The 27,949-nt window shown below is 60.8% G+C and overlaps 2 protein-coding genes and 1 long non-coding RNA gene across 11 annotated transcripts; 2 read left to right on the forward strand and 1 right to left on the reverse strand.

Annotated features, from left to right (window-relative positions):
* Nucleotides 1-319: 319 nt before the first annotated feature.
* Nucleotides 320-4,469, reverse strand: LOC129737251 (uncharacterized). Of its 2 annotated transcripts, XR_008734887.1 has the most exons (3): nucleotides 4,336-4,469; nucleotides 1,501-1,727; nucleotides 320-780 (listed from the first exon to the last, which is right to left on the reverse strand). It is a non-coding gene; the product is annotated as an uncharacterized LOC129737251 (long non-coding RNA). The 2 variants fall into 2 exon arrangements; XR_008734886.1 differs by having other exon boundaries at nucleotides 320-1,727.
* Nucleotides 3,511-13,166, forward strand: EPN3 (epsin 3). Of its 7 annotated transcripts, none has more exons than XM_055725394.1 (10): nucleotides 3,511-3,812; nucleotides 6,489-7,144; nucleotides 7,535-7,653; nucleotides 9,300-9,383; nucleotides 9,671-9,778; nucleotides 9,888-9,972; nucleotides 10,209-10,517; nucleotides 11,370-11,480; nucleotides 11,861-12,082; nucleotides 12,221-13,166. In XM_055725394.1, exons 2-10 carry the CDS (start codon nucleotides 6,574-6,576, stop codon nucleotides 12,538-12,540), a joined length of 1,929 nt encoding a protein of 642 aa, XP_055581369.1. In that variant the 5' UTR covers nucleotides 3,511-3,812; nucleotides 6,489-6,573; the 3' UTR covers nucleotides 12,541-13,166. The 7 variants fall into 7 exon arrangements, with proteins under 7 accessions (XP_055581369.1, XP_055581399.1, XP_055581408.1 ...); XM_055725424.1 differs by having other exon boundaries at nucleotides 6,554-7,144; XM_055725398.1 differs by lacking the exon at nucleotides 3,511-3,812 and adding an exon at nucleotides 4,978-5,095.
* SPATA20 (spermatogenesis associated 20) lies at nucleotides 13,134-27,807 on the forward strand. Of its 2 annotated transcripts, none has more exons than XM_055725376.1 (16): nucleotides 13,134-13,305; nucleotides 14,876-15,013; nucleotides 15,265-15,329; nucleotides 15,691-15,845; nucleotides 16,074-16,217; nucleotides 16,488-16,689; nucleotides 16,787-16,917; nucleotides 16,998-17,102; nucleotides 17,551-17,625; nucleotides 17,797-18,009; nucleotides 18,162-18,354; nucleotides 19,116-19,284; nucleotides 19,726-19,934; nucleotides 20,091-20,285; nucleotides 20,415-20,495; nucleotides 24,534-27,807. In XM_055725376.1, the coding sequence occupies exons 1-16, from the start codon at nucleotides 13,274-13,276 to the stop codon at nucleotides 25,031-25,033; spliced, it is 2,607 nt and encodes an 868-aa protein (XP_055581351.1). In that variant the 5' UTR covers nucleotides 13,134-13,273; the 3' UTR covers nucleotides 25,034-27,807. The 2 variants fall into 2 exon arrangements, with proteins under 2 accessions (XP_055581351.1, XP_055581361.1); XM_055725386.1 differs by having other exon boundaries at nucleotides 20,086-20,285; nucleotides 24,534-25,012.
* Nucleotides 27,808-27,949: the final 142 nt, after the last annotated feature.

A 27,949-nucleotide genomic window follows, 5' to 3' on the forward strand; every position in this document is an offset into this window, starting at 1 on the left:
TCACAGCCTCAGAAACCGTTAAGACTAGAAAATACTGGCATTTCTGCTAGGGAAGAAGAATTTAAAAGTGCCAGTCAGCATGAGATATGTCTTGTTCTTCATTTCTCAATTTTTACTTGGCTAGCAGGTGAGTGAGCAGAGTGCTCTTGTACTCGTGAGCCCAAGTACCAGGACAGTAATTTTGAAAAATCCATCCTGTTTTTGATCCTATTCTTGACAGCTTGTCCAGTCTCCTCTTGGGACTTGCCAACAGCAGGCTTCTCTGGGGGATTCTGGATCCCAGTGAAAACACACTATCCCAAGGGGTGTGCCACCCTGCTTGGTTTTGCACCCATGACTTTATTTCTTGTGCTCATCTTGCCATCTCTTTCCATCCAGTTCTGCCCCATTCTGATCCAACTGTTTCTTGCTGCCTTCCAAGACTAACTGCTCTTGAATTCAAATGAGTGAAATTCATGCCGTAAATATTGTGAGCATGGTAAGGCCTTGTTAGAGCCACCCCTCCTGTCTCTGCCAGCATGTGTGTCTGGGCTTATCACTGCTTTCTGTCTGGGTTTCTTTGTGCATTGCAGCTGGAATGGAGCTTTCTGTGGAGGCATCCCAGGTCTGAGTGTCGTGTGCTCTGCAGCCGGGCTTGGGTCGGAGCAGCTTTCCAAGGCAGAACGAGCTGGGTGCAGGGGCTCTTTTAGACCTGGCATCAAGGGAGACCTGGCATGTGTCATTAAAGAGCTGTCTTCCTGCTAAAGCAGCTGGACAGCATTCCCAAAAAAGGCTTTGGCCCTGTGGAGAAATGACATCAGTGCAGATTATTAATTGAGGTTTGTGATACCTTTGGGGTTCTTACGCAGCAGATGTGTATCCATGCTGAGCATCGCTGTTACAAATCCTGTACGTGGCTGCGCAGTTGCACCAGGCGTGTGTGCCTCAGGCACGTGCTCCTTTACCTTGGCAGCCACACTGACACGCGTCTTGGAGCTGCATGGAGTGTAACATAACTGTTCCTCCTGCAGAATTGTTTTATTTTGTTTTCTCATTTTAACTCATGTGCTGTCTCTGGGGAAAGGATATGTTCCCCTTGGCTCCCAGCAGTACCATGGCAAAGTGCAGCTTATTTTTTTCTTTGCTGGCCAGGTGAGGCCCTTCATGTTTCCAGATGCTTTCTCTTAGCAGGGTGTGGGGAAGCGTTTTGGCTTTTGTGGAAGCCAGGAGCCTCCTCTGGCTCAGTGGGCACAGACCCACAAAGGGAATGTCTCTGCTCAGCATTCCTGTAGTGAGAATTTCAGCAACATTTTGAGAATTAGGAGGAAAAAGGCCTGAAGTTGGGGTGTGTCTCACAGGCTCTGACAATAGCTCCTGCCTCCCTGGAGATGATTATCAGCTTGTGAATATGCCCAACTCAAACAGCTCAAGCCATCTGTTTCTAGACAAGAGGGAGACTGCATGTTATAGAGGCAACGTGATTGTCTCAAAGGCAGGAATACTTGTATTTCATAGCTTTACCTTAAAAGATCACAAAGCCCATTCACAAGATCCGTGCCTCCAGTTCAGCCTATAGAAACTAGGCTCCATGTATATCTCTGCTCACAGGAAGATTTGTTGATACAAAACCAGGTAGATGGGAGTTTCACGTCAGTCACGTACCCCGGAAGAATGCCCCATGCTGGCGTCTCCTTCCCTTCCAAGGCAGGAGCCTGGTGGCACAGGGCAAGCGGGTGGTGTAAGAACTTCTGCAAAGGAGAACAAACCTGAATGCTGTGAACAGTCTAATTTTTGTCATAAATATTGCCAGTGCCTCTTTCAGCCCTGGACAAGAGTGTCCTCAAGAGACAAGGTACAAGCAGCACACGGGAAGGGATGTGCTGGGCCATCAAGTGCAATACTCTGCTGCCTGGCTGCTGCAGCTTTCTCTGAGCCAGCTGCCTTCCCCCCGCCCCTTTTTTTTTTCCTTTTCCTTTTGCATTGATTTGTGAAAGTTCTGGGACTGGAACTGCAGTGGAATTAGAGCTGGCTCCACAGAACACCTTTAGAAACATGTAGTCCTCATTTTTACAGGCCTGGGGTGAGATGTGGGCGCTGTGGTTAGAGCAGAGACCGTCGGGGCTGGTCAGCCCTGTGCTCTGAAGGGTGTGAGGATGCTCCAGTCCCTGTAATAGCAAGTCCTCGCAGCCAGACAAGAAGAGTATTCCTTCTCCTCTCCCAAACATGGGGATTATTTATATTGGAGTTAATAATTTGTGTTGTGTTTGCTAAATAACTGAGGTGAGCGATCTTCCTGGCCTTGGGACTTACATACCAAACCCATCACGTGCATCGGGGCCTGAAGACCCCTATTAGAGAGGTCGGGAAGGGGGATTCCAGGAAAAAGCTGCAAGTGGAAGGTGACAACACAATTCCAGAGGTTTCTCAATGGCAGAGGGGGTGTGGGTGAGCAGCCAGCTTGTGCTAGGGCTGAGGGAAATCAGCTTTAGAGCCTTGCCGGGTCTCATGTCCTACCGCAGGGTTGTGGGTCACCTTGCAAAGCAAACTCCACATTTGTACAGCTCCGCAGTGGCTCGTAGGGTGTTGTCCCCAGGGGAGGTTCACCTTGCTTATAAAATACCAATGTCTGAAGGGCGGTGAGCTGGCTGTCTCGGCCGCCTGACACAGGTGAACTGGGAGCACTTGCAACAGAGGAAGAGGAAGGTGTGGATCTTGGCCAACCACAAAGAATGTCTCCTGCTGCCCCAGCTGGGTTGTTCTCCAGGTTGACCTGGAGGAGGGTTTGGATGCTGGAGATGCTCATCTCACAGGCTGCAGCTGTGAGTGGGATTAGATGCACATTCAGCCTGCACGGCCCGGCCTGTAGGGACAGCCAGGCTGATGACATCTGCAAAGCCCCTGGAGGCACGTGGCCTCCTTGCTGCCTTCTCCCACCACGCAAGGCTGGACCTTAAACCTTCAGCGCCCGGGCCTGGGGCAAGATGAATCTCAGCTCTGTGCAAGAGCATCAGCAGGAAGGCGTGATCCCCCTCCAGAACGTCTCAGTGTACAGGAGATGCTTTCCATTATGGAAAATGTCAGTGATATTGAAAAGATTATATATATCCATAATACTTAAAGGCCTGTCAGCGATTAAAATGGAAGGCAGAGGCCGGGAGAGAGGGGGTGGCATTGAAATGATCGAGAGACATGACTTATTTTGTCATGTCATCTGATGCCTCCCTCTCCCCCCAGCCATGCTCTCGGAGCTCTTCGGAGCAGGGGAAGAATCTGCTCCAAATTTAGATCCCAGCCAAAAAAAAAAAAAATTTGATTAATCCAAATTGCAGCCGTGGCCTTGGGTACCAGAGAGGGAGCTGCGTTATGGGGAGGGTCGGCATCCCTCCGAGGCACTTCCAAGCCCGGGGACGATGATTTCTGTCTAAAAATAATAGGGGGGGGGGGGGGGGGGGGGAGGGAAAAAAAAAAATAAAGCAAAGCAAGCAGCAGCAAGCAGCGCCTGGCTGGCTGCCAGCGAGGGGCAGTGACTGAGCATTTACAGCATCCCCGCCTCCCGCATGCGGCGGGGCAGGGGCTCGGCGCCGCATCCCCCGCGGCCGGTACCGCACCGCGCTGCACCGCTTCGGGGGTGCTGAGCACCGCTGCCAGCACCCGGGCGGGAGCCGGGCCGGGGCTCGGGCGGCCCCGAAGAGGTTAAAGCGGGACCTGCCGCCGGGACCTGCCCAGCCAGCCCGGCAACTCGGCGGCGCGCAGCGGACGGGCTGCGGCCGCCTCCAGCCCGCTCCCACCGGCACCGGCACCGGCACGGCGGGGCCGCGCTCCGCTCCGCGCAGGTAAGGGGGCTGCGCGCCCCTCGGCTGCCAGGCTGCGGGGGGGGGGCGGGGAGGGGAAGGAGGGGGGAGGAGGAAGGTTCTGGACGCCGGAGCATCGCGGGCTGCGGCGGGCCGGGGGATGCCGGGCCCGAGGATGCCAGGCGCGCGCAGGTCGCTGCCCCCCGGGCCGGGCTGGGGGCCCCGGGCCCCCGCGGCGGGGACGGCCCCCGGGGAGCTGCGGGAGGCGGCGGCGCGGCCGAGGGCTCTGCCGGAGCCTTTCGCCGCCGCTCCCTCCATGGCGGGCGCTTCTCGCTGCCCTGCGCCTGAGGAGGGATGGAGCGAGGCTCTAATCCGCGCCCCCCCGCCTCCCCCCGCCGTTCGTCTGGCCCCTCCGCCCCCTCCTCCTTTCCCCGACCCCTCCTGCGCCCCCCCCCGGGCCGCTCCCCCGCGCCCCCCCGCCGCCCCCCGCTCCGCCCCCGCAGTCCCTGCGCCGGGCCGCGGGGCGATGGGGACCTGTCCCCGCACCCGGGTGTCCTTCTTCCACCTGGCCGCCTCCCGCTCAAGGTCACTGCGGTAATTCCATATGAGCTGCCCGGTGCTGCCGCCTTATCTCCCGCACGGCTTCAGTTTCACTCTCTTTATATTCCAGAGGAGGGGGGGGGGGGGTATCGTGTTTGATAAACCCCACTACTCCTAACTGCCTGCTGGCAGCGCTCCAGCCAGGGCCACGCTCCTCTCACCCCTGCCCCAGCCCCTGCTTCCCATTTCTTCCCACGCAGACTTCCAGGGCCATCTCATGGCGGGCGAAGTCCAGCTGGGATGGGGTCTCCAGCCAGGATGAGCAGTGCTGGAGCCTGTCAGGCTGGACCTGGGGGTTGTCCTGCCAGGAGACCAGCTGGAGGCAGGAGGGACTGTCCTGCCCCGGAGGAAGAGTCCCGGCATTTGCGGGTGTTTGCCGGGCCAGTGGCACCTTTGGAAAACACGACTTTATCTCCCGCCTGGGTGTTGGTGGAAAGCAGAGCGTGGGGCCAAGTCCTGTCGGACTTTGCTGAGTCGCTGCCCTTGTCCCGAAGGCGTTTCTGCATCAGGCAGGCAACGGCGTGGCCATCCGCACCAGGGGCTCACCCGGTGGGATCCAAAGGCCGTGCCGACAGGCTGCATTGCGAAAGGGAATCAATACAGGGAAGCCACTCAAGAGAAACTTCGGCCGCCCGTGAGTGTGGCGGTGCCAGGCTCCTCTGACTCACGGGGACGTTGCTGGCGGAGCCGTGGGGCGCCTGGCCGAGGGCCCAGGGGAGCAGAAGGTGCTGGACCGGTCGCACGGGTTGTGCGGGGAGCGTGGTGGGGGCCATGCGTGGCTCATGGGTACAGTCGGCACATCCCCGGCCCAGCTCCAGTGGGAGGGAAAAGTGTCCTGAGCCGGGAGAGGGCTGGAGCTCGACATGGTGCAGCAGTGGTGGTCCAGGGAGGTACCGGCACCCGAGGTGGGGGGTGGGATGGACACCGGTAATCTCTGTCTGCAGGCACTGCTGCGCGGGTGAGATAGTCCTCTGCCCGCAAGTGTTATCTCCGAGAGGGAAAAAATTGCTGGTGAGTTTTGTTGCAGCTGCAGCGGGAGCTCTGGGAGCAGCCTGGCTCCCTAGCCCTGCGATGCAGCTCTGCTGAGGGCAAGGCAGCTCCGGGCAGCCTCTGCCTCCCGGCTTTGCTTGGCCCTCTGACGAAATGAGGGTAAATGGTGTCTTCTGACTGTGGAGGGAGAAGGTGAGGATTAGGACTAGCACAGAGCAGCGGGCAGAGTTGTGATGGGCTCACGTGAAGATGGGTCCAGACTGACCCACGTCATTTTGCCTCCGTGCCGGGTACATCAGTGCATTCCAAGGACGGGCATTGCCTGCTGGGGAGGTACCAGCGCAGCTCCCGCCCATGCCAGCTCCTGCTGCCCCTGGCCCTGGGTCTGGATGCAGAGAAGGCTCAGGCAGCGCAGGGTTTTAGGAGAGGGGGCTCGAGTTATCCATCCTGCTCGCCGACCTGGTGCTGGAGATCAGCACCCCAAATTTGCCACCCAACAGCAGCGCGCACTTCTGTACCCACAGCCTTTTGCAGAACCAAAATTATCAAGTTTGCCGGGAAAGCCCACCCGAGTGGCTGCCGGCGCTGGTAAGTCGTGGCAGGCTCTGGTTCACAGCAGGGTTTTGGTTTTGCATGCCCCATCCTTGGCGGCACCGAGAGGCTTGGGGTGACGGCTGGGGTGAGCAGGGCCACGTGCAGCTGCACATAGCACATCTGGGGATACAGGGAAGCCCCCTGGCTGGCACGAGGGCTGAGGGCCTGAAACCAGCTTTGCCAGGATGGTGGTGCTGAGGCAGCCGGGATCTGGGGGAGGGAGCTGCCATTTTCAGGTGGTTACTTTTAGAAGCAGAAGTCCAAATGTTCCTGAATCTGGAGCCAAATCTCTTGGCGGCTCTGCGGTGCTGGGTATCAGCTTGCTAAGAGATTTTTTTTTTTCCCCTCGAGCATCCTGCATCCTGCGTGTCTTTGGGTTAGTGAGCAGTGACAGCCTGGCAGGGTGCACCTGATGCCCTGACGATGGGTGCTTCCACCTTGAGAAGTGTTCCAGGTGCCAGCTGAGGGCTCTGGGGATGGGTCTTGGTGGCTGAGGCGATGCTGAGGTCTCTGTGTCCCCATTCCCCGCTGCAGGCGCCGGTGAAGCTGCGGCTGTGAGCACTCATCCCTTCTCCACCGTTCCTGCCCACCGCCCGCAGGTCTCCGGCACCGCACAGCCATGACAACCTCGGCGCTGCGCCGGCAGGTGAAAAACATCGTGCACAACTACTCAGAGGCAGAGATCAAGGTGCGAGAGGCCACCTCCAATGATCCCTGGGGACCCCCCAGCTCTCTGATGTCAGAGATTGCTGACCTCACCTTCAACACGGTGGCCTTCGCTGAGGTCATGGGCATGATCTGGCGGCGGCTGAATGACAGCGGCAAGAACTGGCGTCACGTCTACAAAGCCCTCACCCTCCTGGACTACCTCATCAAAACTGGCTCCGAGAAGGTGACCCACCAGTGCCGGGAGAACCTCTACACCATCCAGACGCTGAAGGACTTCCAGTACGTGGACCGTGATGGCAAGGACCAGGGCATCAACATCCGAGAGAAGGTGAAGCAGGTGATGGCGCTGCTGAAGGATGAGGAGCGGCTGAAGCAGGAGCGTGCGCACGCGCTGCAGACCAAGGAGCGCATGGCCCTTGAGGGCATGGGCAGCGGCAGCCATCAGGTCACCTATGGCCGCCGTGCGTCACCCTACGGTGATGACTACGGCCGGGCACGGGGCTCACCCTCCTCCTTCAACTGTGAGTGTTGCTAGCGGCTTGCTTGGGCTCCCTGGGGCTCGCTGCGGGGTGCAGGCAGGCGTTGCGTTTGGTTTGTGCCTGCCTGGTGCCCATTGCTCCCTTCCATGTTTTGGAGTGGTGGTGAAGCCTGTCTCCATCCTGAGCCATGGGCAGAGGTTTGGCTGGGCCTGTGGTGAAGCCCCAACAGTGGTGGCAGCTGGCGGTGACCTGAGCCTTAAAGCCATGGCTTGTTCGTGGTAGGGAGTTCTGATGTGGGGCTACGTCCCCTGGGGAAGCCATGTGGTGGAGCTGCAGGCGTTGGATGGGGGTCTGGAGAATGCTACTGATGTGCTCCCCAAAACACCCCAGTCCTGATGCCACTCCTTCCCCTTTTCCTCTTTTATGTCCCAGCATCATCCTCATCCCCACGGTTCGCCTCCGACCTGGAGCAAGCGAGGCCCCAGACGACGGGTGAGGAGGAGCTGCAGCTGCAGCTTGCGCTGGCCATGAGTCGGGAGGAGGCGGAGAAGGTAGGGTGGCTCTACCTGCCCTGGGCTGTGCGAGGCTGGGCATCTCCCTACACCTTGCCTTGTCTGTGGGCACGGGGGGCCTTTCCCTGGGAGGAGGGAGGATTCTGGGGGCTGCCTGAGGCCAGTGCACGCACCTACAACCGCCCCAGGCTGCTTGCACTGTGCCCAGCGTCCAAAATCACCAGCAGACAGATGGAGGCATGGGCTGTCCCTGCTCCCCATCCTCATATTGGCAGTGCCTGCACCAGTCTGAGACCAGTCCAGCCTTCCAGACCCCAGGGTGAACTCGGAGGGGTGTCTTCTGGTTTCACCACGCACCCCCCCAAACCTGGCTGCCCTCTTCTGCCAAGGGCTTCTGATCTAAGCTCCCCCATTTCTCTTGCCTTCCTGTGGAGGTTTTAGGAGGAGCGCCTTGCCCAGCGCTGCGGTTTGCGTGGTGGGTGGGGGACCAGCAGCATCCTCAGGGCTGTCACCAGGCTGGGGGCCGGGCGCTCCCTCCCACTGGCTGGTCCTTTCAAACCAGGCTGGAAGGAGCAGTGGAAAACAGCACCAGGAGGAGCTGAGCTGGGATGGAGGCAGCAAGCAAGCTGCTGTCCCCAACTGTGAAACCTTTCCTAGGGCTGTCCCCTCTCCTATCTGCTGGCCACAGCCCTTTTTCCACTGGGGACGGCTTATTTGTGCACAGCTGAGATTGCCGCCGGCTGGCACGGCCCGTGTGGAGTTTGTGGGGACGGCTGGGCACACAAAGTCAGAGGGACATGGTGACCAAGGGGCTGTGTGCCCGGGCTGGTGGGTGGCCCCCCAGGGCTGGCACCAAGCCCCACGAGCTCAGTCCTGCTGGGGCAGGGGACACACTTCAGAGACGGCATTTGCTGCAGCCCATCTTCCCTGCCCAATGGAGACTCTTTTGGAGACAGAGCAGAGCATATATCCCTATTTTTGTCCTGGAATTGGAGTATTTATAGCTTCCACATGCTGCTGCGATGAGCACTGTAGGAATATGCTCTTGCAAGCGTCGCCTGTTGGAATCCGTCTGGGCTGTGCACATGTGTGCATGCTTGTACAGGCGTGCACACACGCACACCCCCACTGGGGTGCCCATTCTCAGCCGGTCCCACGCTGCTGGACAAGCATCATGGGGTGGTGACAGGGTTGACATGGTGGTACAGGGACAGCTACTCCCCAAAATCTGTCTCAGGTCTGGGTGCTTTTACCCCAGCAGAGCAGGGCTGGGCAGGATCCCCAAACCGATGTCAGATAGCTTCGCAAACCTTCCTCCCCAGCAGGCTGCGGGGGTGATGGGGTGCCTAACCTGTCCCCTCTCCTCTGCCGATTGCGTTGGAGTCCCTGAAAACCTCCCAGGGGGGATCTGGCTGCCTGATTTAGGGTCATCCCAGCCTAGATGCAGAGGCAGGTGGTGGGGTAGGGGAAGGAGGTAGGGTGGTGGCCACAGGGAAGCCTGAACAGGAGCTGGTTTAAGGGACATCAGGCTGGGGGTCTGCAGGCAAAGCTGACTGGATAGGCACAGAGGTGCTGTGCAGGCAGGTGAGGGGCTGCAGGAGAAGCAGTGGTGAGGACAGGGACCTCCGAGCAGTCCCGCGAGCTGTGGGCAAGCTGAAATGTCACCCAATTTCCTCTGTTGGCAGAAGCCACTTCCTCCAATTTCCAGTACAGACGAAGAAAGGCAATTGCAGCTAGCGCTCGCGCTGAGCAAAGAGGAGCACGAGAAGGTACCTGTGCCCCATAGCCCTGGGCGCTCCTCTCTCCTTGCACTTGGGCTTCTCTCTGGGGTGCCAGAGCCTGAAACGCTGCCTCGCTCCAGTGCCCACTTTGCTTTCGCTGCTCCGGGCTGTCTGCTGAGTGCTCTCCCCCTGGGCTCAGCCCCAGAGGAGCCGTCTGTTCGGATGCTGGGACTTTTCGGGGATGTGGTGGCAGCTCCTGTGCTGGGTCAGTCTCCCAGAGAAGGTGCTGGCTGCAGGGTCGCTGAGCTCATGGGCCCCATCCCTTGTCCCTGCAGGAGGTGAGAGCCTGGCAAGGGGAGAACTCCCTGCTGCAGAGAGCCACGGAGGAGACTGCCCAGGGCAGGGAGGAAGAGGAGGAAGAAGATAAGATGAAGAAAAGCCAGGTACAGCACTGGGGGCCTGGACAGCCACAAAACCAGCCTTGAGCTCCAGGGTGATCCTGCAGGTCTGCCCTGGGCTTCCCTCACCTCTTTATTCCCTTTCTGTTTGCAGTCCTCTATCCTGGAGCTGGCAGATATATTTGGGCCGGCGCCAGCCCCCTCCAGCCACACGTCTGCTGACCCGTGGGATATGCCAGGTGGGGGCAACTCACAGGCTGGCAAAGCTCGGGACAGTGGCACAAACCTCTCCCTTGCCTCTGTCCCTCCCCGGTCCCAGGAGCTCCACAGGAGGGACCTCTTGCTTCTCCTCCCTCTGCTGCACGCCCCGGGCGGTGCTGCTGGAAGCCATGGTCCCCAGGCACATCCCTGCCACTCAGCATCCCTCCGTGCCCTGCACCGTTCCCGTCTTCTACAGCTTCCCTTCTTCTTTCAGATGTGAAACCCAAAGCGGAGCCGGCAGCCTCCGCCTGGGCTGGTGCGGCTGACCCCTGGGTGCCGGTCCCGGCTGCTGGCGGGGAGCCCCTCTCCCAGGCAAGCACCTCATCCCAGCAAAGCTCTGCCGGGCCCTGGGATTTCCCACCCGGCACCACTGCAGCCTCCGACCCCTGGGGGAAGGCGCCCATGTCTTCTGGCTTCCCTCCGGCGGACCCCTGGGTGACAGCGTCCCCCCCGGCCCAGGTCTCTGGTTCCACACCAGCTGCTGACCCTTGGGCTGCCGTGGCCGAGCAACCTCCTAACCCTGGTAAGAGGCTCCTTGATGGGCATTTTGGCTGTGCTGAGGACTGCGGGCAGCGCTGGCCGTCGCTGCCCTCCTGTGAGTGGGCATCCCAGGGTGCTGCTCCCCCTTCCTCCCACAGCCAGCTCGGCAAACACCCCCCACCCACTCTCCTGCCCCACAGCGGGACCTCTGCTTCCCCCACTTGAAGACTTCAAAGAACTTTTAGGGTTTCTCTCTGCACAGAATAGGCTGCTTTAATTAACACGGCATAATTAACGGAACCCTCCCATGGGAGCGGGTAGCAGCTGCCACACCGCTCGCTGTGACAGGGTGTCCTCCCCGGTGGCACCTGTGTGTTTGCTCACCCCAAACCAGCCCTACGTGCCCTGCCGGGATGGGACGTTGCTGCTCGCAGGTGCCGCCTTGCAGATGAGGAAGCGGTTGTAGGAGCAGCCAGTGTTTCAGAGCTCAAAGCTGCTCTCGGTTCCTCCTTGGTGCTTCCGAGGTCCCGCGTGAGCTGCCCTCATTTTTGGTCCCTGGGGAGGAGAGCAGAACCCGGTCTGGGGGCCAGGGCTGGGTGTTACAGCGTTCCTGTTCCCTCTGGGGCTGGGAGAGGGACCTGCCTGCTGTGGGGGATGGCTGCGAGCAGTGTGGGGGCTGTCTTGGTCTGCAATGAGCCCCAGTGGTCTGGCCCACCTTACCCTCCCCTGCTCAGGCCAGTGCACGTTCTCAACCCCCAGCCCCGCGCCCCCCCACCGCACGCCCTCTTCTCTGTCTCCTTGCAGGCAGCCGCCCCTGCCTCTCTCCTGCCCGTACATCTCCCGCCTCTCACCTCCCCGCTTGCTCCCCTCCTTGAGTCTCACCTCTTCCCCCCAGCTCCAGGGGGGGATGCTTTCGACCTGTTTGCAAAGCCAGCCGAGTCAGCCGAGCCGCCGGAGCAGGAGCCCCCACAGCTGCCTTCCTCTGCCAAGTCCACCAGCCCCGTCGGTAAGAGCCAGGGGAGCGGGCAGGGGCCACTGGGTAGGTGGAGACAGTGACCTGTCCCTGCCCATCGCAGGGAGGCAGCTCCAGGGCTGGCCAGGCTGTGTGTGGCTGTTTGCTGGTGTGGCCAAAGCTTGTTCCCACCTGCAACCGTGTGTGCCGTGGGCTTGGGATGCCCCGTAGCTGAGGGGGTGGCTCCAGTCCCCCTGCATGCCCATGTCCCCAACCCTGCAGTGGCTCGGGGTAGCTGGAGCCTGAGCTCCACCGCATCGAGCTGTGACCTGGGGCCAGATGTGCCATCAGCCACGCTGCGCGGTGACAGGGATGCCGTCACCCTTGGTGTCTTCCAGCTGGCTCATGTGGCTTTTCTCCCCCCCCTGCTCCAGAGCTAGACCCCTTTGGTGACCTGTTCCCCAGCAGCAGGCAGGATGCAGCAAAGAGCTTCGACCTCACCAACCTGGCCGACTCCCTGCCCGAATCCGGCAAGGAGCGGAAGGACTGTAAAACCCCCGAGGCCTTCCTCGGCCCTGCCGCCTCCTCCCTGGTCAACCTGGACTCCCTGGTTGCACCTGCTCCAGCCTCCAAGACACGGAACCCCTTTCTCTCGAGTAGGTGCCATGGTGTGGGCTGCTGCTGGGGGCTTCCCCGGGCTGGGCATGGTGGAGTTTGGGGGTTGAAGAGGAGGAGGATGAAGAGGGCTGGGGATGGTGTGGCTGCCCTAACATCTGCCATCCTTTCCTCGCTAGGTCTGAGCACGCCGTCCCCCACCAACCCCTTCAGCCTCGCCGAGCAGCCCAAGCCGACGCTGAACCAGATGCGGACCAGCTCGCCGGTGCCCGGCCTGCCCGCCGGCCTCCCCGCCAACTCCATGACCTACAGCGCATCCCTGCCGCTGCCCCTCAGCAGCGTCCCCGCCGCCGCTGCCGCCCTGCCTGCCTCGGCCAGTGCCTTCCCCCAGGCTGGCACCTTCCCCGAACTCCCCAGCAACCTGCCGCAGCCTTTACTGCCGCTGAGCGGCCCCCCGGCCCCCCCAGCCGCTCCGGGGGGGCTCAACCCCTTCCTCTGAGCCCTCTGGACGTGTAGACAGACTCTGACCCCATCCCTGGCTGTTACACATCCCCCCGTCAGCCTTTCCTCCTGCCAAGAATGGGGGGGGGGGGGGGGGCAGCGTTTCACTAGCTGCAAGGGAAGGTGCCCCCCAGGCCAGACCCCTCCCCGTGCCCACAGGCTGGGGGGAGCCAGCATGAGCCCCTGTGCTTGGCAGGCGGGAGGGGACCCCCTGCCCGGGGGGGGGGGGGGCGGGAGGGAGCCGTGGCGGGACCCACCGTAAGGGCTGGGGGCTGCGCAGCGGGCTGGACTGGTTGGTGCATGGGCTCTCGCTGCCGGACGCCCCCCCGGGGTAGGGGGCTTTGCCCCGGCGCCTGCGGGGCGCTGGGGCCGGCCAAGCTGGGCTCCCCCCGCGCCCCCCCTCGCCGGGATCCCCTGGCTGTTACCCCCCCCGCCCCGCTCCCGCCGCCCCTCGCCCCCTTCCCGCTCGCTGCCCCCCCCGCAGGAGCTGCGGGCAGGGCGGCCCGGGGCAGCCGCTGCGGGGCCCCGCTCCGGGCCGGGGGGGGCGGCGGGGGGGATGTCTTCGGGGCTGCTGGCGAGCGGCGGCTCCGGGCTGCCTGTGAGACAATAAAATGCTCTGACGGACCCGGTGTGCGGCTCCGGGGGGGCCGGGCGTGCGGGCGGGGGGGGCGGTCCGGGCTGGCAGCACCGCCCCGGGGGTGGGGTCAGTGTCAGCCCCGCCCCCCGCCGCCATGTTCACGGCGCCGCTGCGCCGGGCCTGCAGGTACAGGCGGGGCGGGCGGGGGGCGCGGGGGGCGGGGCGGGCTGGGGGCGCGGGGGGCGGGGCGGGCTGCGGGTCCCGGCTGGGCCCCTGCGGGCGGGGGGCAGCGATCGCCGCGGCACGCGCAGCCCCGCTGTATCCTCGCTGCTTCCCCCCCTGCCCCCCAGACCCTGCCCGAACCCCCCGCGCCCGCCCTGCACCTCCCGCACGCCCCCCAGTTGTGCTTCACCGCCCCGCGCCCCTCCTGCCCCTCCCCGTGACACCCCTGACTCCTTCCTGGAGCCTTCCTGCACCCTTACACCCCTCCTGTGTGCCCCAGCACTCCCTGCATCCCCCCGGATCCTCCCGAAGTCCTCCCTGCATCTCCCGCATTCCCCTAAATCCTCCCTGCGTCCCTGCACCCCCTGCCTGGCTTCACACGCCCCCTGCACCCCCCTCCTGCACCCCTGGGCCCCAGCGCTGTACCTCTGCCTCCCAGCACTGTGCCCCAGCCCTGCATCCCCGCATCTCTGCTCCCCAGCCCTGCATCCCTGCGCCCCTGCATCCCTGCTCCCCTGTATCCCTGCATCCCTGCTCCCCTGCATCCCTGCGCCCCTGCATCCCTGCGCCCCTGCATCCCTGCGCCCCTGCATCCCTGCATCCCTGCATCCCTGCGCCCCTGCTCCCCTGCATCCCTGTGCCCCTGTATCCCTGTCCTGCGCCCCTGCATCCCTGCGCCTCTGCATCCTTGTGCCACAGCCCTGCATCCCTGCATCCCTGCGCCCATGCACCCTAGCCCTGTGCCCCAGCCTTCCAGCCCTGCATCTCTGCACCCCTGCATCCCTGCGCCCCATCCCTGCACCCTGGCATCCCTGCACCCCAGCACTGTGCCCTAGGCCCCTGCACCCCTGCACCCCTGCACCCCTGCACCCCTGCATCCCTGCGTCCCTGCGCCCCTGCACCCCTGCATCCCTGTACCCCATCTCTGCACCCTGGCATCCCTGCACCTCAGCCCTGCACCCCAGCCCTGCGCCCCAGCCCCCCAGCCCTGCACCCCTCTGCCCTGCCCGGCAGCAGGATGATGTCTCCTGTCCCCTCCTGTCCCTCGCTCCCCTGGCCGCCCTGCCCGCACCCTGACCCCACACCCTGACCCCCCACCTACCCCTGCACCCACCAGAGGGATTTTCCTCTCAGAGACCACACGGGTTGAACCCCTCAGATGCTGCCCCCTTCCTCATGGCTGCCGGCTGTGCCCCCGAAGGGTGCTGGTGGGGGGCTGGGGGCTGGGGGGCAGGCAGCCCTGGCCATGGCAGTCCCCCAGCCATGCCTGCGCCGAGCTGGAGGAGAACAACCTCTCCTGAGCCTCCAGCAAGTGGGGAGGGCTTTGTAGGGTCCTGGGGGCACCGAGGTGGACTGAGCCCCAGCAGAGCCACTGGCCTTGGGTCAGAGAGCAGTTCCCCTGGCTCGGGGAGCACCACCCCATCCCGGGGCTGTGCTGGGTGCCTGCAGGAGCCGGGTGAAGGTGGTGCTGGTCTGGGACTGCTGGGCTTTGCTGTGGCAAGTGAGGAAGTGACGAGCCTGTTTGGCATCACAGGTGCGTGTTTCTGACGAAAAGTGTGACCATGGCCACAGGGGGGACAACCAGGCCCCCCAGCACCCCTCATCACACCAACCGCCTGATCAACGAGAAGTCCCCCTACCTCCTGCAGCACGCCCACAACCCTGTGGACTGGTAAGAGTGATGGGTATCTTCCTCCCCACTGCTCTCCTGGCATCCGTGGGGCTGAGGAACTCACTGCAGGTGAAGCAGCCTGGCTCCTGTGCAGCTCCCCACAGGCTCGGGGTCCACACTCCTGAGCTAGCTGGACTCCCCAGCTGTCCTGAGTGCTCCCCACCAGGCCGCAGCTTCTTGGGCAGCTTTAGAGGAGCCCCAGTCCTGGCAGTGGTGACCCCTGAAGCTCCTTTCTTGTCTTCCCTCCACAGGTACCCTTGGGGGCAGGAAGCCTTTGATAAAGCAAAGAAAGAAAACAAGCTGATATTCCTATCAGGTAACCAGAAAGAAGGCATAGTTCATTTTCCCACCTGGTGGTCGGTAGATGACCAGATAAGTGGGGCTGGTGTGTGGGCAGCCACGTAGGTAAGGGCACACACCAAGCTCTAGTTCTCTGCTGCAAGGGGAGGACCAGTGCTTTCACAGGTGCCTCAGAAGATGGGCTGCATGAAGGACCAGAGTCCTTGGCTAGATGTTAGGAGCAAGAGCTGGAGAGCCCAGAAGGCCCTGCCTTTCTCCTCCGTTGCCTCTCTAGCTGCTGGCCGTAGCGGGGCTCCCCACCTCTGAGCCATCTCCCCATAACGCGTGTCCTGCTCCCTGCAAAGGGCTGTTCCTCACTCGCCTGAGCTTGTTTTCAGTTGGCTACTCCACCTGCCACTGGTGCCATGTGATGGAGGAGGAGTCCTTCAAGAACAAGGAGATCGGGGAGATTCTGAACAAGAACTTTGTGTGCATCAAAGTGGATCGTGAGGAGCGGCCAGATGTGGACAAAGTGTACATGACCTTCGTGCAGGTGAGGGAGGCAGGGCTTGGGGGGCTTTGGCTGGCTCTCTCAAGGTGAGCTTCATGGTTGTGTTCCTCAGGCAAGAAGAACCAGTGCGTGGGGTGGTCTGCATGGGGCCATGTATGATCATGAGGATGGAGGGAGGCACGCGTCTGTCCTCAGTTGGATGTGCCGGGGGGGTACAGAGCCGAGGGTGCCCCTGGTGTGACCGTGCTGCACTCGTGATTTGGCTTTCAGGCAACCAGCGGTGGAGGTGGCTGGCCAATGAGCGTCTGGCTGACTCCAGACCTCAAGCCCTTTGCAGGGGGAACGTACTTCCCTCCTGAAGATGGAGTTCATCGCATTGGCTTTCGGACCGTGCTGCTCCGGATCGCAGAGCAGGTATGGAGCAGGAGTGGTGGAGCAGGCAGTGCTCCGCCGAAGGGGCCATAAGGAAATTGGTCTGGGCTTGGGGGTGGCTGAGTTGGGAGATACAGCCCTGAGAAACAATAGCCCAGGGAGCATGTCAGAGCTTGACTGGGTTAGGGGTAGAATTGAACTGATCTGGGGAGGACAACCGAGAACTGAAGGTGCAGTTTGCACTGGTGCAGTGCTGGAAGCAGAAAGAGGGACAAAACCCAGAAGAACTGACTTTCTCACTCTGCATCTCAGTGGAAGGAGAACAAAGATGTCCTGTTAGAGAGCAGCCAGAAGATCCTGGAAGCATTGCTATACAGATCTGAGATCCGTGTGCAGGGCCAGGCATCACCCCCACCGTCCAAAGAGGTGATGGCCACCTGTTTCCAGCAGCTCTCCAGGTCCTATGATGAGGACTATGGCGGCTTTTCCAAATCCCCCAAGTTCCCCACCCCAGGTCAGTCTGGCCTCTGCTGCTGAGCCCTGCCGGGGGGCAGGCAGCACCGGGGGGGCAGAGGCTGCCCCACAGCCTCTCACTTTCTCCTTGTTTCCAGTGAATTTGAATTTCCTCTTCACGTACTGGGCCTTCCACCGAACAACTCCAGAGGGTGCCCAGGCACTGCAGATGGCTCTGCACACCCTCAAGATGATGGCCCATGGGGGCATCCATGACCACATTGGGCAGGTAGGAGGAAAGCCTCGGGGGTAAACCCCGGGCATGCCCATGAGGTGTGGGGTGGAGACGTGTCCGCTTGGTCTTTGCAGGGGTTTCACCGCTACTCCACCGACCAGCACTGGCACGTCCCGCACTTTGAGAAGATGCTGTACGACCAGGGGCAGCTGGCAGCTGCGTATAGCAAAGCGTTTCAGGTACAGGGAGCTGGGGAGGGCTGGCAGGGCTTGGGGAGCAGCTTCAGAGCCTGTTCCCCAAGATGTTGCCCATTCCGTGGGCATCGAGTGGTCCCATACTCCCCTTCATCTACTGGTGTTCATCCAGAAACACCGCACAAATGCGTGACAGTGTAGCCACAGGGTTTTGAGCATAACAGGGGAGGAAAGAGCCTTCTGGCTGGTCTGTGCACATCAGCGAACACCTGCTGCTGCCTCTGATGTTGGTGTAACTCCAGGGTGACCCTCCAGTGCCCACAGATTTCTATCAAAGATTTTACTCTGAATCCATCTGGCATTTAAAATCCCTGGACTTTCAAACGTGTTTCCCCTCCTTTGCCAGCTCTTTAAATCTGGATCTGTTATTATATCTTGCTGTGTTTCTTACCTCACCCTTGTAATGCTGACGTCCACCCCTTGCCTTCCGCAGATCTCTGGCGATGAATTCTTTGCTGATGTTGCCCAGGACATTCTACTCTATGTCTCACGGGACCTAAGAGACCAGGTAGGTTGTTCCCTGAGCTGGGCCAAAAGGAGCCGCTTACCCTGCCCTGGGATGTGGCACTGGGACGCTTTTCCCTCCCTCCCTTCCCAGCAGAGCTCAGCCCAGTGATGGTGAGCTGGCTGAAGGTGCTGTCCCAGCAGCTGGAGGGTCTCTCTGTTGCTCTTTTCCCAGGCAGGAGGTTTCTACAGCGCAGAAGATGCAGATTCCTACCCCACCACAGCATCTGGAGAGAAGCGAGAAGGAGCTTTCTGTGTGTGGGCAGCCGAGGAAATCCGGGCTCTCCTTCCTGACCCTGTCGAGGGGGCTATGGAGGGGACGACCCTGGGAGATATCTTCATGCACCACTACGGAGTGAAGGAGGCTGGCAATGTGAACCCCTTGAAGGTGAGGGAGAGCAAAGACCTGCCTGGTACCAGGAGCATTGGTGGGGGACCTGCACCCCTGGGCATGGGGGGGTGGCAGAGCAGTCCCAAAGCACCTGGGATCTAACCCCTCCTCAGCCCAGTGGTGTTCACAGAGCAGGGCTCTCCTTTCAGGACCCCCATCAGGAGCTGAAAGGCAAGAATGTTCTTATTGTCCAGTGCTCCCCGGAGCTGACGGCGGCCCGGTTTGGGCTGGAGCCGGGGCGGCTGGCTGTCCTGCTGCAGGAGGGCCGGCGGAGGCTGTCAGCAGCCCGGGCGCAGCGGCCGCGGCCACACTTGGACACCAAGATGCTGGCGGCATGGAACGGTGAGAAGGGGTTCAGCTCCGGGGATGGGTGCCTTGGCTGCACCCCTCCGCCGCTGCCCGGGGCCAGCATGGTTTATGGTTTTGGGGGGCTTGTGGCAATGAGTCCTGCTGGGACTGGGCAGCCTGCAATGGAGGCGGTGGGTGGGCTGGGATGCGGGGCACAGCCCCCCCACCTGCAAGCCGCGGGGCTGCTGAGCATCAGGACGTTGCTCTGGCTTTATTTTCCTCCCCGGTTACCAGCAGAGAGCAGCAAAACCCTTCCCCTCGCTCAGCCTGCTTGGGCTCTGGGGAAGGGGGCTGAGCTGGGGGTTCAGGACCCAGGCAGAGCCCATCTCCAGTGCTGCGGTAGCAAGGGGACCCCAGCTCTGTGGCCGTCTGTCTGGGTGTCCTGCGGCACGTGATAAATGCAGCACCCCAGGCACTGTTCCCAGCAGTAAACGCCTGTATATCTGGGTCTGGAGCTGGTGTGCACTGCAGCTATGCCATGTCCTGCAGACGAGAAGATTCTTTTAAGCCCTATTTCTGCCCGCAAGTGAAGGCTTAGCTCCTGCTGGCCTTGCAGCGCTCTGCCCTTCCCTTGGGTGACAGCAAGTGATGTTCTCAGTGGTTTGAACTGAGTGGAAGAGCTGATGGCTGAGCCCTGACCTGCCTTAACCATCAGGGAGGATGAGCTTCGGGCTGAGCATTCTTCAAAGGAAAGGCTGGTACCCTGCCCATTCCTTGTGCCCCCCCGAGCCTGTCCCCGTGTCTGTGCTATGCAGGGCTGATGATCTCGGGCTTTGCCCAGGCTGGGGCAGCCCTGGCCAAGCAGGAGTATGTGAGCTGGGCTGCGCAGGCAGCTGCCTTCCTGAAGAGACACCTCTTCGACCCCGCCAGCGGGAGGTTGCTGCGGAGCTGCTACGGAGGCAAAGACGGCACGGTGGAGCAGAGGTGAGCAGTGGTCCAGAGTGGCTACAGACCGACTGGACATGCTGCAAGTGCTGCCCAGGCCCCCGGTGGTCCCCATCCTCCTCTCTTCCAGGCAGGACTGAACTTGGAGTGAGGGAGGCTGTTCGCCTTTCGCAGAACTGCCTCTGGTGCGGTTTTGGATCGATTAGTGCCCCCCACCCAGTGAGGAGGACTTGAGGTCACATCCTTTCCCATTCCTAATCTTCCAAGTTGGCAGGAGCCTGCCCCTGCCTGTCCCTGCCGTACAGAAACCCAGGGCTGAGCCGTGTGGTGGCTTGGCACAGCCCCTGCTTCTCTTGTGCTGAGCTCTGAGGTGGCATCTCCTTGGGTAGCAGAGACCAGTAGGGCTGTGCTGGCTGGGAGAACATTTCCCACCGGGCCAGTGTAGAGACCCTGATGCTCCTTCCCTGTCTGCCACTGCAGCACCGTGCCCATCCAGGGCTTCCTGGAGGATTACGTCTTCGTCATCCAGGCTCTCTTTGACCTGTATGAAGCCTCGCTGGAGCAGGGCTGGCTGGAGTGGGCCCTGCATCTCCAGCACATGCAAGACAAGCTCTTTTGGGACCCCAAAGGCTTTGCGTATTTCTCCAGTGAGGCTGGCGATCCCTCTCTGCTCCTGCGCCTAAAGGATGGTGAGCTTGGGGAGATGGCCACGCATGGGTTATGGTGTGGGGTGGCTTAGAGCAGGGGAGGTGATGCCCAGCTGGAGGACCAAGCAGTGGGGTGGTGAGGCATTGGGGTGGTGAGGCATTGGGCTGATGGAGGGGCTATTGTCCCCTGCAGACCAGGACGGAGCAGAGCCCACCGCCAACTCTGTCACTGTCACAAACCTGCTGCGAGCAGCTTCTTACTCTGGCCGTATAGACTGGGTGGAAAAAGCCGGTCAGATCTTGGCTGCCTTCTCCGAGAGGCTGCAGAAGATCCCGATAACCCTGCCGGAGATGGCCCGGGCCACTGCTGTCTTCCATCACACCCTCAAACAGGTACGGGCTGGGGCTTGTGTGGCCTACGGGACCTGCTGGTTGTGGGAGGGGTGTCCGATGGTGGTGTGGGTACAGTCACAGCTTTCTGTTACCTCCCTCCCTCCTGCTACCCTCGCTCTCCCCGGGCAGGTCATTATCTGTGGGGACCCCCAAGGAGAAGACACGAAAGAGATGCTGTGCTGCGTCCGCTCTGTCTTCAGCCCAAACCAGGTGAGGTGCCAGCCCTGCCAGCACCGCTGCTGTCACACTCCCTGCTGCCACCTGCCCTCATCCTTTCTACCAGTGCAGCTATAGCGTCCATCCTCTTCCTCCTCTGTCCTGCCTCCCTTCTGGGAAGCGTCCTATCCTTTTCATATCCATAAGCGCAGCCAGCAGGGCCACGGCTGAGCCCCTGCACGCCTCCCCCTGGCACAGTGCACTGGCAGCCCAGCCCAGAGAGCGGCTGCAGTGATGGCTGATGTTGCTGCTGGCTGTTTACACTGCTCTCAGCCTAAGCGCAGCATCCCCAGCGCTGCTTTCCCAAGGGGAAGCCTTTCATTCTGGTGCGGACGTGTCGTGCCCGGTGTGGATATGTCATGCCCAGTGCAGATCCAGCCAGTGTCTGGGTCACCTTGTGCCTGGAGCCACCCTTGCATCCTTGGGAAGTCTCCGGCTGGGGGTACCCCCACCTGGGAGGGGCTGGCTTTTTCCGAAAGCTTTGCCCCTAGCTGTGCTGTCGCTGTGCACTGGGGTTACTGCCTTGCTCTGCTTGTCTGCATCCCGGCTCAGAGATGCGTCACTCCGTGCATCCCACGGAGGGGCCGTGCTGCCTTGGGGACGGAGCTGTTTGCTGCCCGTGGAGCTGGCAGGGAAGGACAGTGTGGCAGCTGGCGCCTGTCACATTTGGTGGGCAGCGTCTCTGCCCTGGGGACGGATGGCTGGCACCTTGGCAAGGCTGCCCAGCGGAGGGAAGCAGGGCTGGGCTGTGGCGTGGCGGCTCAGCATTTCAGCCTCTGGGCCGGATTCATCCCTGCCTGGTGGGGTCCTGGTGCCAGGGACTGGCACGCTGAGCTGCAGCACGTGGGGAGCTGGCACTGAGGCCAAAGCACCAGTTTCCCTCCGTAACCCCAGCTGGGGTGAAGTGGGGAGGGCTGAGCCATCAGCATGGGATCCCCTGCTCTGTCCTCACGTTAGCTCAGCCCAGAGGCTTTCATCCCTGACCCTCTGCCTGCGTGCCCAGCGGTGTTTTAATGCCAGTGTTGGAGGATGGTCACGACTTCTGCCCAGCAGCACGGGTGGGGGATGCAGCTCTCCATCCTTCCTCCGCTATCTCCTCTCCAGCAGCACCCAGCCATGCCGGTCCCTGTGCTGCATGTGAGGCCTCTGCTCCCACACTTCCCCCTCTCCCTTGGAAGGATTACAGCGGGTGACCCAGTTTGCAGGGATGGGAAGCGCCGTGGTGGCAGCAGGGGAGCCCAGCACCGCTGCTAGGAACCCGCTCCCTCTCCCTGCGCTGGCTCAACTGTCAGCGCCCTGCGGCCGCACGGGTGGTGGGGGATGCAGCCGGCAGCTTCGGGGTCCTGAGCACAGCAAATAGTGCAGCCATCGCCTCTCCTCCCACGTGGTTTGGTTCCCTTCTGCTAAGCTGGTAACAAACCTGGCTGGTGGGGATGCTCACTCACCAGGGGCAGGTCCATCACCCCCAGGCTGTTGCCTTCCTCAGGGTAGGGAGGAAGAGGAGGGCTGGGTGCTCTGGATGGATATTTCCATGGGAGAGTGAAGCTGTGAGGTGCTCGGGAGCTGCCCAAGGACAGTGATGCCTGCCCAGGCTGGGTGTAGGGGGGCTGCACTCGGAGAGCCATGCAGGGGGGCTGCAGCTGGATGCTGGCAGCAGGTGAGGGGGGGCTGTTGTGTGTTCCCTCTGTTGTGGTGGTGGGATGGATCAGAGGCTGTCCTGTTTGGCAGCCTGGGTTTGTTTCCTTGGAAGAAGGAACATGGCAGGAGGGGAAAGCTGCCTCCCCAGAGGAGCACAGCCCCCCAGGCATGTGTCTCCGCTTTCCCAAGCAGGAGTGGTAGGAGCTGAGCTCCTCCTTGAGCTTCAGCAGCCCATTTCCCTCCTGCTTGTTCCTGCCTGCGCTGCTGAGCCTGGCTCCAGCAGACAGTGTGTCCCGTCGTGGCAACAGCTGCTTCTCCTTGCTGTCACCAAGGCCAGGGGTGGGCGGTTGGGTCTCTTCAGCATCATCTGGGTGGAAGGGAGGGTGACAGAGGGGGCAGAGCTTCCCCTGAGCCGTCCTGCCCAGGCTTCCCCGGTGCATCGCTGATTCCTCATGGACAGGCTGATCTCTGGCAGTAGTGATGGCTCCTCACTTTGCAGAGGTGATGGAGAGAAGGGAGGAAATCCCACTGCTCAGAGGGTAGCACTGCCCTGGGGAGCAGCCTGCCACCTCACAACAGCCATCCCTCTTTCCGTGCTGCATCGCATGGAGATGTGGATGCTCCTTTCCCACCCGCCTTCACCCCCTCCAGCTGCTCCCCAGCTCTCCTTCCCCAGCCCCAGAAGCTGCCCAAGGCAGAGCAGCGCTGGGTTGCCCTCTCCAGGGATGCAGCAGCTTTGGGAATCAGCTTTGCCAAGGAGTTGGGGCAATGTCACTGCCATGTCCCCTGCCGCCCCTGGTCCCTCAATGCCAGCAGGGCACTGGGGGCTAGGCTCGTCTGCAGGAACACAATTAATTAGGTCGTTCCAGTAATTAATTCCTTACAAACCTCACATTGAATTCCTTGCTGTAACAAGATGCCGATGATAAAATGGCATCAAGGCCGCAGGTTTAAATGGACCCTGTGCCTGGAAGAGCCTCTGCCACAGGCAACTGTCACAGGGATGCAGGTGCTCCGGGGGTGGTGCCGGCAGCTGCTCCCCTGGGTGTCCCGGTGCGGGGAGTGGAGAGGGTTGGATCCCTGCTCTGGGGCTGGATCCTGGCTGCTGGTATAGATCCCTGCCCTGTTAATGGTCTTTAGGGTAATTATGAAGGATCCCATTATCTCCTTGGCTGCAGAGCGCTAGCCTGCTGCTCGCCTTCATCCTGGCCCTGCGAGAGGACCTTGGGGAGCTTGTGAGAAAAATGAATAATGAATTTCAGATTGGACATGAATTGGTAATTAATCACTCCTGGAATTAATTCCAGACAAAGGCAAGGGGGGAGGAGGTTGAAGGGGGGGAGCAGGAGGCAGGCAGGGAAACAGGCTGAGCCAGAGCTGGGTCAAGGCAGGGGCTGAGCGGGAGATGTGGGCTGATGGGGGACAGGAGGGGACTGCAGCAGCTGTTATCCTGAGCAAGGGCATGGGGACACAGTGACCACCTGGGGACAGAGCGGGCCAGGCTGCACGGGCATCCGTGCCAGGTGTCACGCTGAGTTTGCTCCTGGCCCCCGGGCTGGTGGCAGAGGGTGCTGCACACTGGGCAAGTGGTACCACGGTGGGAGATGTGTGTGCTGTAGGCAGCAGCATTTGGTGGTGGTATCCCTTGGCAGCAGTGTGGTGAGCGGCATGAACATGTGATGAGTGTGTCAGTGCTCAGTGGTCACCTCGGTGGGTGCACATGCAGGGCTGGGGCCAGGGTGGGCAAGGGAAAGCCACCTGCTCCAGCAGCAGGATGCTGGTGCCATGCCTTGGGAAGGGCCTGCGTTTTGCTCACCCCTTGCATCTGTGTCAGCACCAGGCTCCCTGCCAGCTCTTGGCCTTTCCCCTGATTAGCCCGGAAGCCCTGAGGCTTTAACAAACATTTTCCCTTTCAGAAAAGCTAATTATCACAGCAGCCCTGTCATCACCCCTAGCTGGTACTGCCGTATCAGCTGTGAGAGCGGGTCTTGAGTTTTTTGGGAAGCGCCTGGTGGTCAGGAGGAGCTGGGCTGCGGCCTGTGATGGGGTGATGCTGATGCTGGTGCTGCCCCTGGGCTGAGGGGGGTGTCCCCAGGGAGCCAGCTGGCTTGGGCAGCCCCCCTCTGGGCTGCTGTGTGCCAGTCCCTGAGCTTCATCCCTGGCTGCCAGGGGTCCGGAATGGAAAAGGGAAGCAAAGCTGCTGGGGACCATGTGCCCCCTCCGGCACAGGCTGGGACCCTGGCAGAGGGCTGGCATGGGTCCCCTCAGCTCCCTGTGCCCTCCCTGCTTTGGGCGAGCGTGTGGGTGGATGCTGCCAGCACTTGGCGTGTCTGGGGTGGGGGGCAAGGAGCATCTGGCTGTGCTCTCCAGCTCTCACGGCTCCTTCTCCGGCAGGTGCTGATGCTAGCAGATGGAGACAGCACTGGGTTCCTCTACCGCCAGTTGCCTTTCCTTGCATCTCTGGAGAGGAAGGACGGGAAAGCCACCGCCTATCTCTGCAGCAACTTCGCCTGCTCCCTGCCCGTCACCTCCCTCCAGGAGCTGCGTGGGATGCTCGGCCCGTGAGCCCCGCGGCCCCTCTGCCTGCAGGAAGGTGTGGGGGAGACAGACTGTCAGGCCAGCCTGGGAACACGGGAGAGACGTGTGATAAAGCCACCCTGGGCATCAGCTGCCTCCTGGGTGGCTCCTGGCAGCGTGGCGGGGCCGTGCCCTGCCGCTGCTCGGGCGGCATCTCAGACTGGTGCTGCTTTCAGCATGGCCAGGGAACACTCACCAAAGAGCATCTCCTCCCCCTGCGCACGCGTTGTTCCTCACCTCTTCTCGCTGAGGAAAAGGAAAACAAATTAAATATAAATCCCAGTGTTAATGGAGAAGTCAGATGGGAAAACTGTTAGGGTTCCTATAGCAACCCAGGGTAACATCGTCAAAAGCACCTGGATGACTTGGGAGTCAAGTGCTTTTGAAAGTGTGACTGGTTACGGCAGGCACACTATTTTTCCATTACAGGGTAGGTTGTAACATACATTAAGTTAATATATAGTGCATGCAAAAAAGCTGCTGATTACCACAGCTGATGAAAACATGCCGCAAGACCCAGCCTAAGCACTTCCAAACAGCTAGTTCTGGCTTTGCCAAGGGCGCAGAGACCTGTTACAGTTCCAGAAAACACTTTTCAAAGTCTTGTTTTCTTTGTAAAAAGGCTGGTATCTGTGTCCGTGCTAGGATGGGGCTGTGCTGGTTCCCCTGGGACCTGCAGCCAGGTGGGGAGCTTCCCTGGGGAGGGGGTTGCTGGAGGGGCCAGGCTTGCTGTGGCTGGGGACACCGGGGCTGAGGATGGCAGGGCTGAGGACACCGGGAGATGGGGGAGATGGGGGGGCTAGCATTCCCCCACAGCCGCCCCAGGGTCCCATCACTGTGCCCCTGCCCAGCACCACCCGGCTGGGGGTCCTCAGCAGGGATGGCAAGCAGGGAGAGGTGTTCAACCTGCGCCTCGTCTGGGGCCATCAGCCCACCTTGCTGGGCAGGAGCCGAGGGGCTGGGGACCCCCGAGCCCGCAGGCAGCAGGGCTGGCAGGAGAGTGGCTGGCAGCTGCTCCATGCTGGGGGCACAGCTGGCAAGGCAGCTTGGCTGGGGCTGCCGGATGGGGTGCTCAGGGCTGCGGCTGTGCCAGCCTGGCCCCTGCCTTTGCTTGCAGAATGTTCCAGTAACAACACAAGAAATAACCCCTAAAATCATCTTTTGGGGCCAGTGTTTGAGGAGAGAGGTGTTTGCTCTGAACTTTCCCAACAAAGCCTAGGCTGGGCTGAGGGGCTCACCCAGCCTCACTGGGGGCTCGGCCGCATCCTGCTGATGCCAGCCACGGGGACGGTGCTGCCAGGCCTTGGCATCTCTAAATGCCAAGCAGAGGGACATAACCCACCCAGCAGAAGTGGAACACTTGCCAACCACACAAGTTCCCTTTGCTGCTGCATGAACTTTATTCTCCCTTTCTTTCCCATCATCCCTCCTCCTCCTCCTTCTCAAGTACCACGTTTTCAGCATCCCTCTGACACCCTGGGGCTCCCCCCACAGCAGCCCACACCCCGGCTGGCAGCGTGCCGTCATCTGGCAGCAAAGCGATGCTGAGCCGCACTGCCCACCGGCTTTCCAGTAGGTTGTGCCAGAATTTGGGGGTAACCAGCCAGGAGAAATGCCTTTGAAGTCAAAGAGGAATTTTGCACCTCATCTCATGAATGCTTTCTATGCTTGTGGAAGAGGAGGGATTTTTATTTTCTCTCCTCTCTTGGTTTTAAAAGCTGAAGTGTTTCTGGAAATTCAGCTGAAAATTGCTGTTTTGGCAGATGACTGGCTGCTTTCCCCTAGTGGTTTTGGGGTTTCTGTTTGGGTTTTTGTTGTTGTTGTTTGTTTGGGGGTTTTTTTTGTTGTTTTTTTAACTTGGCATCTCTACTGTGGGAATTGATTTGACACCCATCCTCATGACTGCTCGGAGCGAGTTAGTTGGTGCTGTGTCCATGCTGGGAGAGCATCCTCAGAGAGCAGGGCCAGTGCTGAGCACCTGTGGGGAAGCCCAGACATCTCAGGACCTGTGGCCAGCCAGGTCCATTGCAACAGCTGTCCCCGAGACGCCATGGGGCTGGGGACGACGTGCCAAGCCTGTTTCAGTGCCCACCAGCCGCCCGTGGCACAGGCACAGGGTGCCTTTCTCCCGTGCTGTCTTGCTTGTTGGCATGTCTCTGTAAGCAGCCGCTAGGCAAAAATGCGCTGTGAACCTCTGTCAGGATGAATTGAGCTCACCTCTCAGAAAAAAAAAATTAAACCAAAACAAAAAAGGAAGAAAAGTTTTCTGTAATAACTAATGGATGCTGTGGCACCTTGGTCCTCCGGGCGCCTCCGCCTCGCTGCTGCCCGGGAGCTGGTGGCCCCATCCTGTGAAGCCCCATGCTCTCTGCCCCATCCCCGGAGCCACCCGGCTGCTTCAGCCCTTCAGCTTTATGGCCTTGACAAGGGGCATTTTGCTCGAGTTCAGCTGCAGCTTGCCCCTCGCTGGTCCCCTCTGTGTCTCCCGGCCAGGCTGGGTGCTGGGGCACCCATGGGTGCTGCTCCTTGTTGGCCAGTGGTGCCAAAGGAGGGCCTGGCTGCAGGAGCCAGCACAGCCACGGTGATTTAAGCCTCCTGGCAATGCTTCCTTCCTTATTATTTTCCTGTCACTCACCCATGGATTTCACTGCAAATGCTGTTGATTTGCTGCAAGTGATGTTTTCTGGGGTGATTAACAGGAGATGGGGCTGGCAGGGTGCTGCTCAGCTGGCCCCGGCTCTCAGGAGGGTGCTGGTGCAGGGTCTTGGTGCTTGGAGATCCCATGCCACCTCACAATATCCATTTCCCTGACCCCTTCCCACATTCCCTGTGGTGGCAGATGTGAGGACTGCCGGGGACTCCCCCCGGGGCAGCACCGAGTCCCCATGTCCCACTGGTGGGGAGGCTCAGGGTGGCAGGAGGCAGCAGCCCGCGCTCCCCTGCTCCTCTCCAGCTGCAGATTTGTAAAAAAAAAATAAAAATGCATCAAATAACGGATGTGCTGCTTTTTCCCCACTAACACTTGGGTTTTGGTTTCTGGGCCAGCCTGGACACCAGGCTCTGGGCTTGCCTGGAAGCCCCAGCAGCCGCAGATAGGGAGAAGCAGGTTTTCCCCTTTCTTCTTTTTAATAATAAACCCCCCTCCTTTCAATGTTTTAATTTTTATTGCTTACATTGGGGTATCTGCAGTGCACCCCATCGCTCAACCCACCAAGGCAGGGTTGATGCTCATC

The sequence above is a fragment of the Falco cherrug genome, chromosome 1, assembly GCF_023634085.1.
Source record: "Falco cherrug isolate bFalChe1 chromosome 1, bFalChe1.pri, whole genome shotgun sequence".
Lineage (NCBI taxonomy): Eukaryota > Metazoa > Chordata > Aves > Falconiformes > Falconidae > Falco > Falco cherrug.